We start from the raw sequence: 18,768 nt of genomic DNA, 5'->3' as shown, positions 1-18,768 counted from the left end.
TCCCTGACCAAGGCCCTTATCCCCTGATTGCTCAGTTTGGCCGGGCATCATTCCATTTAAGAGGCCACTGTGTTCTTGGGGACCTTCAATGCTGCAGACATTTTTTTTTTACCCTTCCCCAGATCTGTGCCTCGACACAATCCTGTCGCGGAGCTCTACAAACAATTCCTTCAACCTCATGGCTTGGTTTTTGCTCTGACATGCACTGTCAACTGTGGGACCTTATATAGACAGGTGTGTGCCCTTCCAAATCATGTCCAATCAATTGAATTAGAATGAGGCTGTAACGAAAAAGTAAAGGGGTCTGAATACTATCTGAATGTCAGACCATGTGACATCCCGAAAATCGGTCTTCTCACAAAAATGTTTGTAGCATCCTAACAGTTTGACCCCTCTATGACCACCTCTATGGAAAAATGATGGTGTTCACTGTTTTGCTCTACGACCCCCGCAAGCACCACGGGACAAGTCTGAAGGTACCGGTTTAAAATATGAATGGAAGTATGGAGGTAATTTTGTGCCAACAAAAAAGGGATTAAATATGTGTCCACATTTTTTAAAATATTTCCTGAGCTAGCTTATCAAATCAAATCAAATTTATTTATATAGCCCTTCGTACATCAGCTGAAATCTCAAAGTGCTGTACAGAAACCCAGCCTAAAACCCCAAACAGCATGCAATGCATGTGAAAGAAGCACGGTGGCTGGGAAAAACTCCCTAGGAAAAACTCCTGAGAAAGGCCAAAAACCTAGGAAGAAACCTAGAGAGGAACCAGGCTATGAGGGGTGGCCAGTCCTCTTCTGGCTGTGCCGGGTGGATATTAGAACAGAACATGGTCAAGATGTTAAAATGTTCGTAAATGACCAGCATGGTCAAATAATAATAATCATAGTAATTGTCGAGGGTGCAACAAGCACGTCCGGTGAACAGGTCAGGGTTCCGTAGCCGCAGGCAGAACAGTTGAAACTGGAGCAGCAGCATGGCCAGGTGGACTGGGGACAGCAAGGAGTCATCATGCCAGGTAGTCCTGAGGCATGGTCCTAGGGCTCAGGTCCTCTGAGAGAAAGAAAGAAAGAGAGAAAGAGAGAATTAGAGAGAGCATATTTACATTCACACAGGACACCGGATAAGACAAGAGAATACTCCAGATGAAACAGACTGACCCTAGCCCCCCGACACATAAACTACTGCAGCATAAATACTGGAGGCTGAGACATCTTATGTCCCCATAGCTTTCTTATATCCCCATAGAGTAATACATTCATAAATGACAGAACAGATAGTCAAAAAATATATCATAAGGAATGTGTCAAAATCTTACTCCTTATCTGTTTTCACATTTATGAATGTGTTATTCTATGGGCAGTAGTAGCAAAGGCCAAATTCAATGTTTTAGCTTTTTTTTAAATAGTTTTTGGTGATACCTATGGAGGTCCTAAAATTCTAAATCAAATATCTAAATGAGCCATGGTATCTTAAAACAACTCCATATGTTTTATGGAGGTGCCATTGGTAAGTACATTATATATTTTTTGTGACACAATCTCATAGTACATAGTACAGTAAAAGGATGACGTTTCAATTTGCAAGGCCTTTAACAAAATGCAACATCAAATACAGGGACCAATAAATCCAACGCAATGAATCTTGTATTGTCAATCTGTTCACATAACCCTCTTCTGGGGGTTATGTATTTTAAACATGTATTTTACAATTCCTTTTTTTAAAGGTGTGCTCTGCAGACCTGGGTTCAACTTCAAATACTATTCTGCTTTTACCAATTGTCTCAGCCTGCCTAGAGTGCCATATGAGTGGGTTTGCCATTTTGCAAAAACATTTTTTTTGGTGCCATTGCGCCAGCCAAGCTCAATCAAGCCCAATTTAAGTATTTAAAAATATTTTGAAGGAGTTCCCACATATACTGAGCGCTCGTTGACTGCTTTTCCTTCACTCTGCGGTCCAACTCATCCCAAACTATCTCAACTGGGTTGAGATCGGATGATTGTGGAGGACAGGTCATCTGATGCAGCACTCCATCACTCTTCTTATTGGTCAAATAGCCCTTACACAGCCTGGAGGTTTGTTGGGTCATTGTCCTGTTGAAAAACAAATGATAGTCCCCTTAAGCACAAACCAGATGGGATGATGTATCGCTGCATAATGCTGTGGTAGCCATGCCTGTTAAGTGTGCCTTGAATTCTAAATAAATCACATACAGTGTCACCAGCAATGCACCCCCACACCCTCACACCTCCTCCTCCATTGTGGGAACCACACATGCGGAGATCATCCGTTCACCTACTCTGCGTCACACAAAGACACGGCAGTTGGAACCAAAAATCTCCAATTTGGACTCATCAGACCAAAAGACATTGCTCGTGTTTCTTGGCCCAAGCAAGTCTCTTCTTATTGGTGTCCTTTACTAGTGGTTTCTTTGCAGCAATTCGACCATGAAGACCTGATTCATGTTGAGATGTGTCTGTTACTTATTTGGGCTGCAATCTGAGGCTGGTAACTCTAATGAACTTATCATCTGCAGCAGCGGTAACTCTGGGTCTTCCTTTTCTGTGGCGGTCCTCATGAGAGACAGTTTCATCATAGTGCTTGATGGTTTTTGCGACTGCACTTGAAGAAACGTTCAAAGTTCTTGAAATTATATGGACTTGGTCTTTTACCAAATAGGGCTATCTTCTATATAACACCCCTACCTTGTCACAACACAACTGATTGGCTCAAACACATTAAGAAGGAAATTTATTCCACAAATGAACGTTTAACAAGGCGCACCTGTTAATTTTAACATGGCGCACCTCATGAAGCTGGTTGAGCCAAAAGTGCGCAAATCTGTCATCAAGGTAAAGCGTGGCTACTTTGAAGAATTTCAAATATAAAATATATTTAGCTTTGTTTAACACTTTTTTGGTTACTACATGATTCCATATGTGTTATTTCATAGTTTTGAAGGAAAAACCCTTGAATGAGTAGGTGTGTCCAAACTTTTGACTGGTACTCATTATATTAACATGCATATAGACAATATCATATAGGTTATTATTAATTCCGGTTAGGCGGTTGATGTATGTGTTTCTGAAGAGAGATCTCAGGATAAGTGTATCATATCTGTTCTGAGCAGAATGAATGCTGCTCCCTTGTCTCCCCTGACAGCCCCTTAAGGATTTATGAATATTTCCTCCATGCAGACTTTCCATCTGTGTGACACTACCCGTGGCCTTGAGAATGCGTTTCAATCTATTAAGTCAAATCAAAAGAGTCATCACTTCAAATTGGTGGGGGGAGAGGGAGAAGGGGATAAAGATAGGTAGAGGTAGAGAGAGACTTAACTAGTCAAGTCAGTTAAGAACAAATTCTTATTTACAATGACGGCCTACCCCAACCTGGACGATGCTGGGCCAATTGTGCTCCGCCCTATTGGACTCCTGATCACGGAAATGGGGTGAGAGAGAGAGGGAGAGAGAGAGAGAAACAGGGAGGGATAGAGTGACACTGAATTGGTTACTACTGGAAAAGTGTAGCCCATAGGGAAGTTGAAATTTAATGATATCTTATGAGAAAATATTAGGATGTCACTTTCCCAAAAGTCATGGTAAATGTCAGTGTTTTGAGGTCCCAAATTCTAATTCTATGCCTGTGGAGAGTAATGTTTGGAGGAGAGTGTTTAGGAAACAAGGCCCACTGGCCACACTGATTATCCGCGCACCTCTCCCTCTCTCTCTCTCTCTCTCTCTCTCTCTCTCTCTCGTGCTCTTTTTATCTCTCTCGCTCTTTCCACATAAATGGGTTTGTGCAGCAAGCCATTTCATCTCTAAGTTAAAGGAACACTAGGGGTAGAGGTAGAAAGGAGGGGAGAATGAGAGAGAAAGAAGGGAGAACACAGGGCTTGATTTTCCCGCTGTGATAAGAGAGTGGTAGCCAAATGTTACCTGTGTAACCTGTGCCAAAGCATCTGGGGCTCTTGACTTTGTCCCCCAGCAGATTGGAGCACACTCTCATTTTCCTCCTCTGCCTCCTCCTACTCCTCTTCTCTGTCTTGAAAAGGAAATTCGTTTTTAAGGTCCAATGCAGCCGTTTGTATTCTAATATCAAATCATTTCTGGGTAACAATTAAGTACCTTACTGTGATTGTTTTCAATTGAAATTGTCAAAAATAATCCAAAATAGTTTCTTAGCAAAGGGCAATTTCTTTCTGGAAGTGTTCTGAGTAGGGAGGGGAAAATTTAAAACTAGCAATTTGGAACTCTCTTTCTCATTGGTCTATGAACTAATATAGTGCCTGGTTATGTCACCAGGCAGGCCAAAACTCCATCCCACCACAACAGGCTGACATTTAAAAACGTATTTCCAAACAGCTCTTAGACTAAAAGGTCATTATCATAATTTTCACAATTTGACAGTATTATTCCAACCTCATAGTGTGGAAATATATATAAAACACAGGGAAATCACATTATTGACTGCTCTGGGCCTTTAAATGTGTGTGTACATTTGACTGTGTGTCTGCATGTGTGCATGCTTGGTCCTGCATGGCTTCATTTGTGTTTGTGTGTACATGTGTTTGGAGTGTTGAAAGACTACGTTTGGGCATATTCTAATGAATCTATGTTGCTTATTTCACGTGCGTCTTTATTTCCTTGGATATTCCACAAAAACATAACATATCTAAAGATGAAATCCACTTTCTCGATTGAAGCAAGGTTCGTGTATATTTGTTTCGGAGCTAGGATTTCTTTGACAAGGGGAAGGAAAAAAACGATGGAATAACTACCGCTACAGTCGCGCGGTAGCGTCGTCTTCTATTAGCGGGCAAAGAGGTCACAGCCACTCCATTTGAAGGAGGACAACTTCCTCCCTCCACTGCTGGCAGGTCAAATAAAATCTAATTGTGCCTGGCTGAAAGCACACCGCCCTGCTTTGTGTAGGTGCTGCTGACAACCTCCAGGTTTTAGCGCTCCATTATCCTGCTGGGAGGAACACACCGTTTGCAAGGACACAGGCTTAACCTGTCAATATATCACACTGACTGCTCTGGCCCCAGCCAAATGCACAGGCTGCAGAGAGAGACTGTTTCTCTCTCCCTTGATTTGCTCTCTCTCTTTTGCTCAGTGTCTCTTTCTCTACATTTTATCTCTCTTTCTCTCGCCCTCCCTCCTTCTCGTTCATACTCGTATCTGTCTACCTTCCCCAAATCTATCCTTTTATCTACTGGTCCTTCTGTCTTACATCTCTCTCTCTCTCTTTCTCTTTCTCTCCCTTTTTCTCTTTCTCTCTGTCTCTGTATTTATCTCCTCTTTCCCTCCCTCCGTGTGAGGACTCAGCTGAAAGCTCCCGAGGGAGCTCTGGATTCAAACACAGGAACCAGAAAACATATGGCACATTTTCAAACTCCCAAGGTCAATTACAGCTATTATTTATCAAGAGATTGTGACTACATTTCCCAAAGTTTCCTCTAGATTTACCACAGATTGCCAACGCATGTCTTTCACATTTAAATCCGGGGCAGTATTTTGTTGCACCCACCTCTCGCTTTCCCTTCCCCGCGACTCTCCATCAAACATTTCAAAGGTTTTCAAGTGGATTTTTTTTATTATCTCTGGTTAACTTAAGGCATATATTTTTCTCCCTCCTTGACATCACTTGGTCCGAGTGCCACTCCTCGCACAACACAAATCTAATAACATGTAAATTGGAGAGCCCAGATTCCTCAAAGTTATAAATTTGTTTGCATCCGTAGTTTGTCAAGTCAATTCCTTGGCCCCCTGTTTTAGAGGCACCACAACACATGGAAGAGTAAGAAAATAAACTGGATAGGTGATTCATCATTGCTATCCCACTGTCAAGGACTCCCACTGCTACTATTGAGGGCTGGATGCAAGGAGAAGAGGGAGGGGGGGTTATTTTTAAATGATGGCATTTCATTCAGAATGCATTGTATTTACTTTGTACCAAAATGTTATTATCCAGCTGAAACAATGTTATTTGTGACATGGTTGACCTGAGAGAAGGGGGTTTGTTCCATAAGTATTTCACAGCGGAGACCCCTACGTAGAGTAGCCTACATACAGCACAAGAGACTGTCACAGCTGCTGCTGGTAGCGCTCACTAGCGGAGAAGTATCACCTGGAAATGCGGCACTCCATTCCAATTGGCTCCATCACTCCAGCGTCGCTCGCTGTAATTAAGTTGAAGTCAATGATGCCGGAGTGATGGTGAGGAATAAACATGCAAACACATGCCAGCAGGCTAGGAGAGCCAGAGTAGAGGAGAGAAGGGGAGAGGTATGGGAAGGGGAGAAAATGAGGAGAAGGGAGGAGAGGTCTGGTGAAAGCCTGAATAAGAAAAAAACTGATCTGGAGTTCTAATAAATATAGTAAACAAATAGTGATTTCTTTATATTGATTGAATTATCAGTGTATTTGCTACCAGTGAAAGACAGCTCAAGCAAAAAAAGAAAAAGATCTGAAATTGTATTCTAATAAAACAAAGGTCCTTATACATTTCACAGTGTTGAACAAACATTGATTACTGAATATTAATTGAATTAGCCATTTATTTGCTTCCACCTTCCTGTATTTGCGCACACACCTATCTTGGTGAAAATGAAATTAACTCTGACAAGCGTCGCTGTTCAGCTCTGTAGTTGTGAGTCTATTTCGAACAAAACACAAAGCTGTTTGCTTTTTCCTTGCTGTGTGACAGGTTGTTTCCTCTGCAACAAAGCGATAAAATATTCTCTGTGATCTGCCGTCGTATTGCAGGAGGGGAGGCCTGCTGAGTGCAAAGCCGGAGTTTGTTAAAGCAATGATTTATGATGAATGCCAACACTAAATAAGGGACAAAGTGCCCACAGTACAAATCAATTACAAAGCTACAACAACAGGCCTTCTCTCCCTGAGGTCTACTAGCTTCGGCAGCAGTTATGCTGATTTTATTGGACGGGATATTTGCAGCGGTTGGCAGAGAGGGAGGCTATGTAAAGTGTAATGTAATAAATGCAAATGGTAGATGTTGTACATGTATATGAACAACATCACAGGTCATTGGAGTTCGGTGGTTATGTTATTGTTGGTGCTTATCAGCCGCTTTAAGGCATTGGTTGCCATTCCAATGATGTGCTATGCCAAGTATTTTAAATGATATTGTAGTTTTTTGTAACATTTCAGTGTAACGGTTCAGTAAAGAAGAAGTAAAAAGAAGAACTTTTTTTTTTGTGTAGCTCTTCTTATATAGGACATCATTTTTCATATGCTCACTTATTCCACAATAAAGCAGTAAAAACACAAACAACAAATTACCACAGAAGTGACTTCTTAAAAGTAGGCAATTCATAATTGTTTTATGAAGTTAATTTATAAAACAAATTTCAATTCATTCATCCATTCTTTTTTTAAACAATATTTTATTGATGAAATATATAAACACTTTCAGAACATTCCCTATTGATCCCCCAAACCTCCCTGCCCCCCCCCCCCCTTCCCAATGCCTCCAACTCACCCTCACCCTTAAAATGACAAAGTAACAGATAATATAAATCAAAATAGTAAAATAAAATATTTATAATAACAATAAAATAACAATATAAATAGTAATAAAATATTCCTAAATTGTGTATGACTTTTAGAAACACAAATATTACAAATATTTGACAGTTTGCAGACAACATATTATAAGTACTTAGCAGTTGAAATACAATACCAGTAGGATAATAACACGTGTATATGTAGAATTAAAATAAAAAGGATTCCATAATAGGTAGAGGAAGGAGAACAGAAGATCAATTATATCCCGGTTGCCAATGTGTAAAAACATTCTCTACAGACACCCATAATAGTAAATTGTATTTTTTTTCTAAGCATAACATCCCGTATCCAAGACATGGCTGATGGGAGAGATTGGGCTTTCCAAAGCAGGAGTATTTTACAGCGAGCAATCAAGGAGGAAAAGGAGATGACACCAGTCTGTTTATTTGTGAGATTCACAACTTCCTCAGCAATCCCAAGTATAGCGATCTGAGGAGATGGAACTATAGTCATCTCCAATACCTCAGAGATTGTACCAAAGAACAATTTCCAGAATTCCGCCAACATGGGGCATGACCATAACATATGGGTCAAGTTAGCTGATGATTGAGAGCATCTATCGCAAGAGTCTACCACTTCTGGGATAATCTTGGCTAGTTTGGTCTTGGTAAAATGTATCCTATGGTGGACATTACATTAAATCAGGCTGAGCCTTGTACAGGAGGAGGAAGAATTGACTTTCTCCAGTGCTTTTGTCCACCGCTGATCAGGAAATGAAACCCCTAGTTCTGCTTCCTAAACCATCTTAATTTTGCGCAAAACTGGACTATTTCCTGGCAATAAGAAATCATAAAGAAATTATACGTGACCCTTTGGCCACATCAGGCAAAACAGTCAATACCATAAGCTGGCAGAAGTCTTGGGAATGTAGAAGAGTGGGATTGAACAAAGTGACAGACTTGAAAATATCTAAATGAATAAGATTGCTGCAGATTGAAAGTGTTATACAGCTCGTTAAAACTGGCAAAGTTACCATTAACGTTCAAATCTTTCAAAAATGTCAGACCTTTCCTATTCCAAGATATTAACCCTGAATCAAGTTTGGCAGGTGTGGGCATCCCATGTGGCGCAACGGTCTAAGGCACTGATCAGTGCTAGAGGCGGCACTACAGATCCGGGTTCGATCCCGGGCTGTGTTGCAGCCGGCCGTGACCGGGATCCCCATGAGGTGGTGCACAATTGACCCAGCGTTGTCCGAGTTAGGGGAGGGTTTGGCCAGCTGGGATGTCCTTGTCCCAATGCACTCTCTAGTGACTCCTTGTGGCTGCCGGGCGCATGCACACTGGCTTTGGTCATCAGCTGTACGGTGTGTCAACACATTGGTGAGGATGGCTTCTGGGTTAAGCGAGCAGTGTGTCAAGAAGGAGTGCGGCTTGGCTGGGTTGTGATTTGGAGGACACATGGCTCTCGACCTTTGCCTTTCCCGAGTCCGCATGGGAGTGGCATCGATGTGACAAGACCTGTAACTACCAATTGGGGAGAAAAAGGGGTAAAAAGTACACAAAAAACTAAAACAAAATGTATAAATAAATTGGCAGGTGCAAATAAATGGTTATTACAAGTGGGTGCTGATAGGGAGAGTAGGGCCCATTTCAAGTGATGTTTTGTAGACAGATTTCAATAGTGGGCCAACAGCATATCACCCTTTATCCTGCTTGCTTGCTTCTGAAGCTAAGCAGGGTTGGTCCTGGTTGGTCCCTGGATGGGAGACCCAAATGCTGCTGGAAGTGGTGTTGGAGGGCCAGTAGAAGGCTCCCTTTCCTCTGGTCTAAAAACAATATCCCAATACCTCAGGGCAGTGATTGCCCTGTGTAGGGTGCTGTCATTCGGATGGGACATTAAACGGGTGTCCTGACTCTCTGTGGTCACTAAAGATCCCATTGCACTTATTGTAAGAGTAAGGGTGTTAATCCTGGTGACCTGGCTAAATACCCAATCTGGCCCTCATACCATCACAGTCACCTAATCATCCCCAGCTTACAATTGGCTCATTCATCTCCTCTCCCCTGTAACTATTCCCCATGTTCCCCATGTCGTTGCTGTAAATGAGAATGTGTTCTCAGTCAACTTACCTGGTAAAATATGGGTTAAATAAAAAGAAAATAAAAAATCTGATCGGAAGAGTGCAGAGAGGGTAAAAGTGGAAGATTGCCAGGATGAGGATCCTGAGGATGAGCAACAGATCCTGAGGATGAACAACAGGATTAAGCCTTCAGTTGGCACCAACTACTCCCTGAACTGCAGAACCACAGAGACATTTTGTGTAAATGGACTGCCCAGTAATAGTATAAAAAAATGGGTAGGGCCAGTCTACTGTGTGATCTCCATCTTTTCAATAGGGTTTTATTAATTATTGGTGGTTTGCCCCAAATGAATGAGGATATCATAGTATCTATCTTACTGAAAAATGATTTGGGTAGACACTGGAATAAGTATAGATATCTGGGTAATATAATAATTTTCAGTGACTGCACCCTACCAGCTACAGAGAGGGATAAGCCACTCCCTCTCTGTAGGGTCATTTTTCAGCTTTGCTGTAAGAGTAGAGAAGTCCTGCTCTAACAGTGAGTGAAGGGATCAGGTGATATTAATTCCCAGGCACCTAAACCCTGCTTTTGATAAGTCGAAGGGCAGCAGAGATTGTGTTATACCCATAGCCAATTGATTAATAGTTAAGCATGAACTTTTCCCTAAATTCAGTTTGTACCCTGAAAAAGTTCCAAAATCTTATAAAATAGATAAGATACAAAGTATAGGGCCCCGAAACAAAGAAGAGCAAATCATCGGCATAAAGTGAGACTGTGGTCCTAATCCCCTCTCCTAATACCTGAAAATAGCAGACTGTTCTTTAATGCAATTGACAAAGGTTCAATAGCAAGAGCAAGGAGGAAGGGTGAAATTGAGCATCCCTGGTGTGTGCCATGGGTTAAGGGGGAAAATTTGGAGCGAAAAGAGTTAGTGTATACACGTGCCTGGGGAGAGGTGTAGAGTATCCATATCCAGGATGTAAATGTATCCCCAAAGCCATTTTAATTGTAAAAAACAGAAATTACCATTCTACTCTATCAAAGGCATTCTCGCATCAACAGAATCTACCACTCCAGAAGCTGGAGAGTGAATGATACTAAGAAGTCTTTGAATATTTCAGAAGGAATAACGGTCCTTATAAACCCTGTTTGGTCCTCTGATATCACAGTGGGTAGGACAGTCTCTAATCTACAAGCAAGCACCTTTGCCAGAATTTTTACATCCATGTTAAGGAGTGAGATCGGTTGAAATGAAGAGCAGTTGGTTGGATCTTTGTTTTTCTTCAATGTTAACCTCCCTGGGCTAGGTGGGACGTTTGCGTCCCACCTTAGTCAACAGCCAGTGGAATCGCGTGGAGCGAAATACAAAACCTCAAAAATGCTATAACTTCAATTTCTCAAACATATGACTATTTTACACCATTTTAAAGACAAGACTCTCGTTAATCTAACCACATTGTCCGATTTCAAAAAGACTTTACAGCGAAAGCAAAACATTAGATTATGTCAGGAAAGTACCCTGCCAAAAATAATCACACAGCCATTTTCAAAGCAAGCATATATGTCACAAAAACCAAAACCACAGCTAAATGCAGCACTAACCTTTGATGATCTTCATCAGATGACACTCCTAGGACATTATGTTATACAATACATGCATGTTTTGTTCAATCAAGTTCATATTTATATCAAACACCAGCTTTTTACATGAGCATGTGATGTTCTGAACTAGCATACCCACCGAAAACTTACGGTGAATTTACTAAATTACTCATGATAAACGTTCACAAAATACATAACAATTATTTTAAGAATTATAGATACAGAACTCCTTTATGCAATCGCGGTGTCAGATTTTAAAATAGCTTTTCGGCGAAAGCACATTTTGCAATATTCTGAGTACATAGCTCGGCCATCACAGCTAGCTATTTTGACACCCACCAAGATTGGGGCTCACTAAACTCAGAATTACTATTAGAAAAATTTGATTACCTTTGCTGTTCTTCATCAGAATGGACTTCCAGGGCTTCTACTTCAACAACAAAATGTTGTTTTGGTTCCAAATAATCCATAGTTATATTCAAATAGCTCCGTTTTGTTTGTGCGTTCAGGTCAGTATCCGAAGGGTGACGCGCGAGCGCATTTCGTGACAAAAAATGTCTAAATATTCCATTACCGTACTTAGAAGCATGTCAAACACTGTTTAAAATCAATTTTTATGCTATTTTTCACATAAAATAGCGATAATATTCCAACCGGGCAACGTTGTATTCATTCAAAGGCTGAAAGAAAAAAATGGAGTAGTCTCGTGAACGCGCATCTCAGTCTCACTGTCCCCAGGCTGACCACTTACAAATTCTGCTGCTGTTCTTTGCCCAGAGACAGCAGACACCCCATTCCACTTTCTGGCGGCTTTAGAGAGCCAATGGAAGCCTTAGAAAATGTCACGTTACAGCACAGATGCTGTATTTTCGATAGAGATGCAACAGAAGGACAACAAATTGTCAGACAGGGCACTTCCTGTATGGAATCTTCTCAGGTTTTGGCCTGCCATATGAGTTCTGTTATACTCACAGACACTATTCAAACAGTTTTCGAAACTTTAGAGTGTTGTCTATCCAAATCTACTAATTAAATGCATATTCCCATTTCTGGGCAAGAGTAGTAACCAGTTTAATTCGGGTACGTTTTTTATTCGGCCGTGCAAATACTGCCCCCTAGCCCAGACAGGTTAAAGAGATGGAAGGCTGAGTAAGAGTATGAGGTAGTGTACCTTGCTGGAGTGAGTCCTCAAAAATATCTAATAGCAGAGGGGTTGGTTGTTCCGAAAAATTCTTAAAACATTTTTTGGGTAGCCATCTGACCCAGGGGACACAGTTTATGTCACCCCCAAATATAAAATACTGTGTGTTTAGATTGGAGAGTAAGGAGAAGAGTTTCCTCATGACGTTGATTTAATCCCATTTTGGGGAGTACACACTTACAAGAACAACTGGGGTTCGCCAAACTGTGCCAGTTATTATTACGTAGCGGCCATTGGTATAATAGAGGACCCATGTTGAAGTGAACTGTACCTTTTTTCTTATGAGTATCGCTGCACCTCTCATTCTAATGTTACATTTAGATTAAAAAAATGTGCACAAGCCATGGCCTAGAAAGTCTATGCTGGTAAGTATTATGTCTCTTGAAAAAAATATTATATCTGCTTTCAGACTCTTCAACGAGTAAACGTGAAGAGAGTTTAAAAGATTTATCATAGATACAACCCTCATACTGTAGTTTGTACGAGAATTGCAAAGACAGCGTGCGCACACACCCAGATACAGAGCCTATAGAAGTTAGAAGAGGCGGGGATAGGTTCCTGGGCATTGGCCCGCCAGTGGCTGCGAATGAAAATCAAATCAGAACACGATGCGGAAAAGCAACCTGCTTATGTTTGTGTTGGGCCATACTATTTAGCTCACGTGTCAGTGCAGAGAATACAGTTACAGGTTACTTACACTTCCCCCAAAAGAAACAAAACTGAAGACACAGTAGAACTCAAAGGTTAATGGTTAAACGGGTAGGATAGTTACATACATTAGCCAACCAAGCGGCACCAAAACAGGTTAAGGAAAATGTTCCCATAGTATAAGTAAACATATTAATGGATGTAACATAAATGTTGGCTACACTTTACTTTAGCTGTGAATTCACACAAGCGATCCTTTCTTGAGTGAGTGGAATGATCAGACAGAAATGAAGAGAAAAGAGATTACATCTTTTCTCAGTCCTTGGCAATCCATCTAGTTGGTGCCAAATGAAACAGGAATGAAAAGTTATGTACACTGTCAATATGATCTTTAATGTAGTCGATATGATCCCACTGTAAGGCTCACGTGACGTTAAAATTCCAACTCCATATGCGTGGGGAACACAGTTATACTACGGTAGAAAATAAGTAAATAAGTGTCACCTGTTTAACCACAACAAAACCAGAGTTTCATGTGTCCAGCCAGTTGGCTATTTAAAAAGTCAGTAGGAGGGCATCACGAGTGGCACAGCAGTCTAAGGCACTGCATCGGAGTGCTTGAGACGTCACTACAGACCTGGGTCCGATCCGGCCGTGACCAGGGGTCCCATAGGGCGGTGCACAATTGGACCAGCGTCATCCGGGTTAGGGGAGGGTTTGGCCAGTGGGGCTTTATTTGGCTCATCGCGCTCTAGCGACTCCTTGTGGTGGGCTGGACGCCTGCAGACTTACTCTGGTCATCAGTTGAACAGTGTTTTCTCCAACACATTGGTATGGCTGGCTTCCGGGTTAAGTGGGTGGGTATTAAGAAGCGCGATTTGTCCTCCCGAGTTGTGCAGCGGTCTAAGGCACTGCATTGCAGTGCTAGAGGCATTACTACAGACCCGGGTTCATTCCTGGGCTGTGCTACAACCGGCCATGGTCGGGAGTCCCATCGGACACTGCACAATTGGCCCAGCATTGTGAGGGTTTAGCCGGGGGGGCTCATCGTGACCTTAGCAACTTTTTGAGGCGGGCCGGGTGCCTGCAAGCTAACCCCGGTCGCCAGTTGAACGGTGTTTCCTCCGACACATTGGTGCAGCTTTCGGGTTAAGCTGGCGGGTGTTAAGGAGCGTGGTTAGGCGGGTCATGTTTCGGAAGACGCATGACTCTACCTTCTCCTCTCCCGAGCCCGTTGTGGAGTTGCAGCGATGAGACAAGATCGCAATTGGATATCATGAAATTGGGGAGAAAAAAGGTGGTTAAAAAAGTAAATAGGGTGTGTACAAAATAATCCAGTGTACTGCACATATTGTCTGATATATTCCACTTCGGGTTGCGCATAGTGGGATAGTTCACATATCACTCAGCTGGAACGATGCTGGTTGTAAAAGGACTCAGCCTCTGCTGCTGTGTTGAACTTGCGCTCCATGTCCTGGTAGTAAAAACACAGCTCTGCCAGATGGCGGAGTGTAGAAAGGCGGAGTGTAAACTTGATGCCCCCCGTTACAACTTTCATTTCATTGACTTGAAAGTTGCACGTTTCTTGGTGAGTTGAGTGCTCAGGTCCTGGAATAGGAACATTTTATTTCCCTGATAGAAAGGTTCCTTGCTAACGCCAGCACCCGTTTCTTCTCCTGGTAGTGGAGAAATATCATTAGCATTGGACGTGGCACTCACCCTTCACCGGCCTATCTCTCAGTGTGTGGTGCACTCTGCCTAGCTCTGGCGGAGTTGCAAACGTATCATCGCCCAATATTTCCAAAATTAACTTTGACATGAAATCTCTTGCAAAGCGTTCCCTCACAGCCCTCAGGGAGTCCTACCACTCACAAGTTATTGAGAGCGATTTTCGAGGTCATCCATTTAGTCTTTTATGATGGAGCACAACCACCGTGGCTTCGAGGGTGGTCAGCCTGTCACTATGGTCAGAAAGAGACGTCTTTATGTCAGACGAAGGCCATATGATTCCACTGTCAGACGAATCACGTCCAGCGATGATTGTATGGGCGAGAGGGACACAGTTAGCGAGATTGTCATCTCAGCTAAGAGGGCAGCACGGTTCTTCTCCAATTTGGCCACCAGGGAGAAGATAGTCAAGTTGTCTTCGCTGGTGTTAGTCATTGGCTGATTTTGCAGGGAGTTGTTTGCTAAAGTTCCTGGTTTCCCCTTCACTTTATTTTTTCCAGACATCATTTAGAATCTACCATTTTAACTTAGTAAATCTGCAATATGCAGTAAAATGGTTATTTAATGGCATATTTAGTCATATAAAAAAAAATCACTCGGGAGCTCTCTCCTCACGTCCGCTTCAGTCAGTCGCCATTCCAAAACACTACATCCATCTATTCAAATTAATCAACAGGAATGAAAAGATACAAAAAGAGAGGAGTAAAAAAAAAAGAGAAATGTTGTTCACACCCCCCACTGACAAACATTGCATACTTCACTCTCTTTTTCCCTCTCCAATTAAAAAAAATATATACTGCTCAAAAAAATAAAGGGAACACTAAAATAACACATCCTAGATCTGAATGAATGAAATAATCTTATTAAATACTTTTTTCTTTACATAGTTGAATGTGCTGACAACAAAATCACACAAAAATAATCAATGGAAATCCAATTTATTAACCCATGGAGGTCTGGATTTGGAGTCACACTCAAAATTAAAGTGGAAAACAACACTACAGGCTGATCCAACTTTGATGTAATGTCCTTAAAACAAGTCAAAATGAGGCTCAGTAGTGTGTGTGGCCTCCCCGTGCCTGTATGACCTCCCTACAATGCCTGGGCATGCTCCTGATGAGGTGGCGGATGGTCTCCTGAGGGATCTCCTCCCAGACCTGGACTAAAGCATCCGCCAACTCCTGGACAGTCTGTGGTGCAATGTGGCGTTGGTGGATGGAGCGAGACATGATGTCCCAGATGTGCTCAATTGGATTCAGGTCTGGGGAACGGGCGGGCCAGTCCATAGCATCAATGCCTTCCTCTTGCAGGAACTGCTGACTCACTCCAGCCACATGAGGTCCAATATTGTCTTGCATTAGGAGGAACCCAGGGCCAACAGCACCAGCATATTGTCTCACAAGGGGTCTGAGGATCTCATCTCGGTACCTAATGGAAATCAGGCTACCTCTGGCGAGCACATGGGGGGCTGTGCGGCCCCCCAAAGAAATGCCACCCCACACCATGACTGACCCACCGCCAAACCGGTCATGCTGGAGGATGTTGCAGGCAGCAGAACGTTCTCCACGGCGTCTCCAGACTATGTCACGTCTGTCACATGTGCTCAGTGTGAACCTGCTTTGATCTGTGAAGAGCACAGGGCGCCAGTGGCGAATTTGCCAATCTTGGGGTTCTCTGGCAAATGCCAAACGTCCTGCACGGTATTGGGCTGTAAGCACAACCCCCACCTGTGGACGTCGGGCCCTCATACCACCCTCATGGAGTCTGTTTCTGACCGTTTGAGCAGACACATGCACATTTGTGGCCAGCTGGAGGTCATTTTGCAGGGCTCTGGCAGTGCTCCTCCTGCTCCTCCTTGCACAAAGGCGGAGGTAGCGGTCCTGCTGCTGGGTTGTTGCCCTCCTACGGCGTCCTCCACATCTCGTGATGTACTGGCCTGTCTCCTGGTAGCGCCTCCATGCTCTGGACACTACGCTGACAGACACAGCAAACCTTCTTGCCACAGCTCGCATTGATGTGCCATCCTGGATGAGCTGCACTACCTGAGCCACTTGTGTGGGTTGTAGACTCCGTCTCATGCTACCGCTAGAGTGAAAGCACCGGCAGCATTCAAAAGTGACCAAAACATCAGCCAGGAAGCATAGGAACTGAGAAGTGGTCTGTGGTCACCACCTGCAGAACCACTCCTTTATTGGGGGTGTCTTGCTAATTGCCTATAATTTCCACCTGTTTTCTATTCCATTTGCACACAACATATTCTTCCAAATTAAAAACTGTGGATCCTAGCACTCTAACAATCCACTGCCTGCCAGTTAGTCCATGTTTCCAGGGCATTTGCAGATGTTCAAAATAATCTCCAATGTTTTGGCTCTATCTGCTCTGAGGATGGGTGAAATAAATACTTTAAACTAATTAATGGCGGACCAGCTGTTCCTACCACTTGGCTGAATATTGATGGGAGGAGAGAGAGAAAGAGAAAGCGATAGATACTGTGAGGAGGGAGAGAGGAAGGAGGGAGAGAGAGAGAGACTGTGGAAGGAGAGGGAGAGAGAGGAGGAGGAGAGAGAGCTTGCCTGTGTTTGTGCACGATCACTCTGACACATAAACAGGTATGAATAGTGGATGAGAGGGAAGAGAGGGAACCTGCACAGAGCACAGCCAGAGTGCAGTGTTAAAAGAATGAAAGTGGATTTGATAAAAATTGAGTTAAGGAATTGATGGCACATAATATACAATTGTGAGGTGTGTGTGTGTGTGCATGTACGCGTGTGTGTTTTTTGTGTGTTGTGTTTGTGTGTGTGTATTGTTAGTGGTTGACTAAAGGCTTTTCAGACCTAAACATAAAGTGACACGTCTTCCTGACAGAGTATAGAGATAATGTCAGAAACATGGCTGGTCTCTCTTTCTCTCTCTCTCTCTCTCTCTCTCTCTCTCTCTCTCTGTCATGCATACCTGTATCTCTCTTTTGCATACATACACACACCTCGCTCTATCTGTCTATGGTGTGTTATGGATAATGTGTACAAAAGATGGCCCTGCCCTCTGTTGGTGATGAATGGTGGACGATGCCATCCTATAGGTTTGACAGGCACCCGTGCGTGCGTACACAAAGGAAGCTGAACCATCCGAGGTAATGGAGCTCTGTAGCCCTGCTTCTTCTCATTTGGGAATGCACATGATTATATCCATTCACTGGGAAAATCTGAATTTATGTCCTGGTTGGATGTTGGCTTAGAGCCTGAGAGAGACAGTGTAGGGTTGTCAATGAGGACTGAAGTGAATTTCAATAGTCTTTCTGTGATCCCTTGTGACCTCTCTCCTTGCATCATTTTCAGAAAACATAGGAGAAGAAGGAACCTTGGATCTTCTCCTGCGATTTAAGAAGGAGGCGCAGATTTAAAGAAATACTTTTGAGATTCACCCCTGGACTGGATTGTCTATCAGAGTGGACCTGAGAGCTCTGATTGCCTGAATCGTAGAGTTCACTACCTATATAAACACTGTTGTGAACGAATAAGAGTCAATCTTCTGTTTGAATACACAGCAGGCTACTTGTCCTGACTTGTTCTGTAATTCTTGTTTTGGGTCTAATTCTAGACGACAATCCAATGTGCACCCCAACGGCGAGAGACAGCTACGAGAGGCTGTCATTGACTGGACAGGGTCTACCACCTGGCTTCCCTTCGCCATTCCTGTTCCCAGACGGCCTGTCATCTATTGAGACTCTTCTCACTAACATACAGGTACAGTGGGTCTGACCAATAGAGGTGCTCCTCACTAACATACACTTAGGTCTGACCATTAGAGACTCTCACTAACATACAGGTACAGTTGGTCTGACTAAGAGAGACTCTTCTCACTAACATACAGGTATGCTATAGGCCTTATTCATTGACAGGGTATATATAGTGCATGTAGGTCAGACCAATATAGACTGTTCTCACTAACAACACACAGGTACAGTGGC

At 42.9% G+C, this 18,768-nt stretch overlaps 1 protein-coding gene across 4 annotated transcripts in view; it reads left to right on the top strand.

Moving 5' to 3' along the window:
• The window catches only part of LOC115160586 (dachshund homolog 1), a 262,703-nt gene that overhangs the window by 209,123 nt on the left and 34,812 nt on the right, over positions 1-18,768 (top strand). For all 4 annotated transcript variants that reach the window (XM_029710747.1, XM_029710746.1, XM_029710745.1 and 1 more), the window contains one exon: positions 18,399-18,544. In XM_029710747.1, the coding sequence (XP_029566607.1) occupies positions 18,399-18,544 (146 nt within the window). The remainder of the gene's footprint in view (positions 1-18,398; positions 18,545-18,768) is intronic.

The sequence above is a fragment of the Salmo trutta genome, chromosome 24 (genome assembly GCF_901001165.1).
Source record: "Salmo trutta chromosome 24, fSalTru1.1, whole genome shotgun sequence".
Classification (NCBI taxonomy): domain Eukaryota; kingdom Metazoa; phylum Chordata; class Actinopteri; order Salmoniformes; family Salmonidae; genus Salmo; species Salmo trutta.
This window is presented reverse-complemented; position numbering and strand designations above follow the sequence as displayed.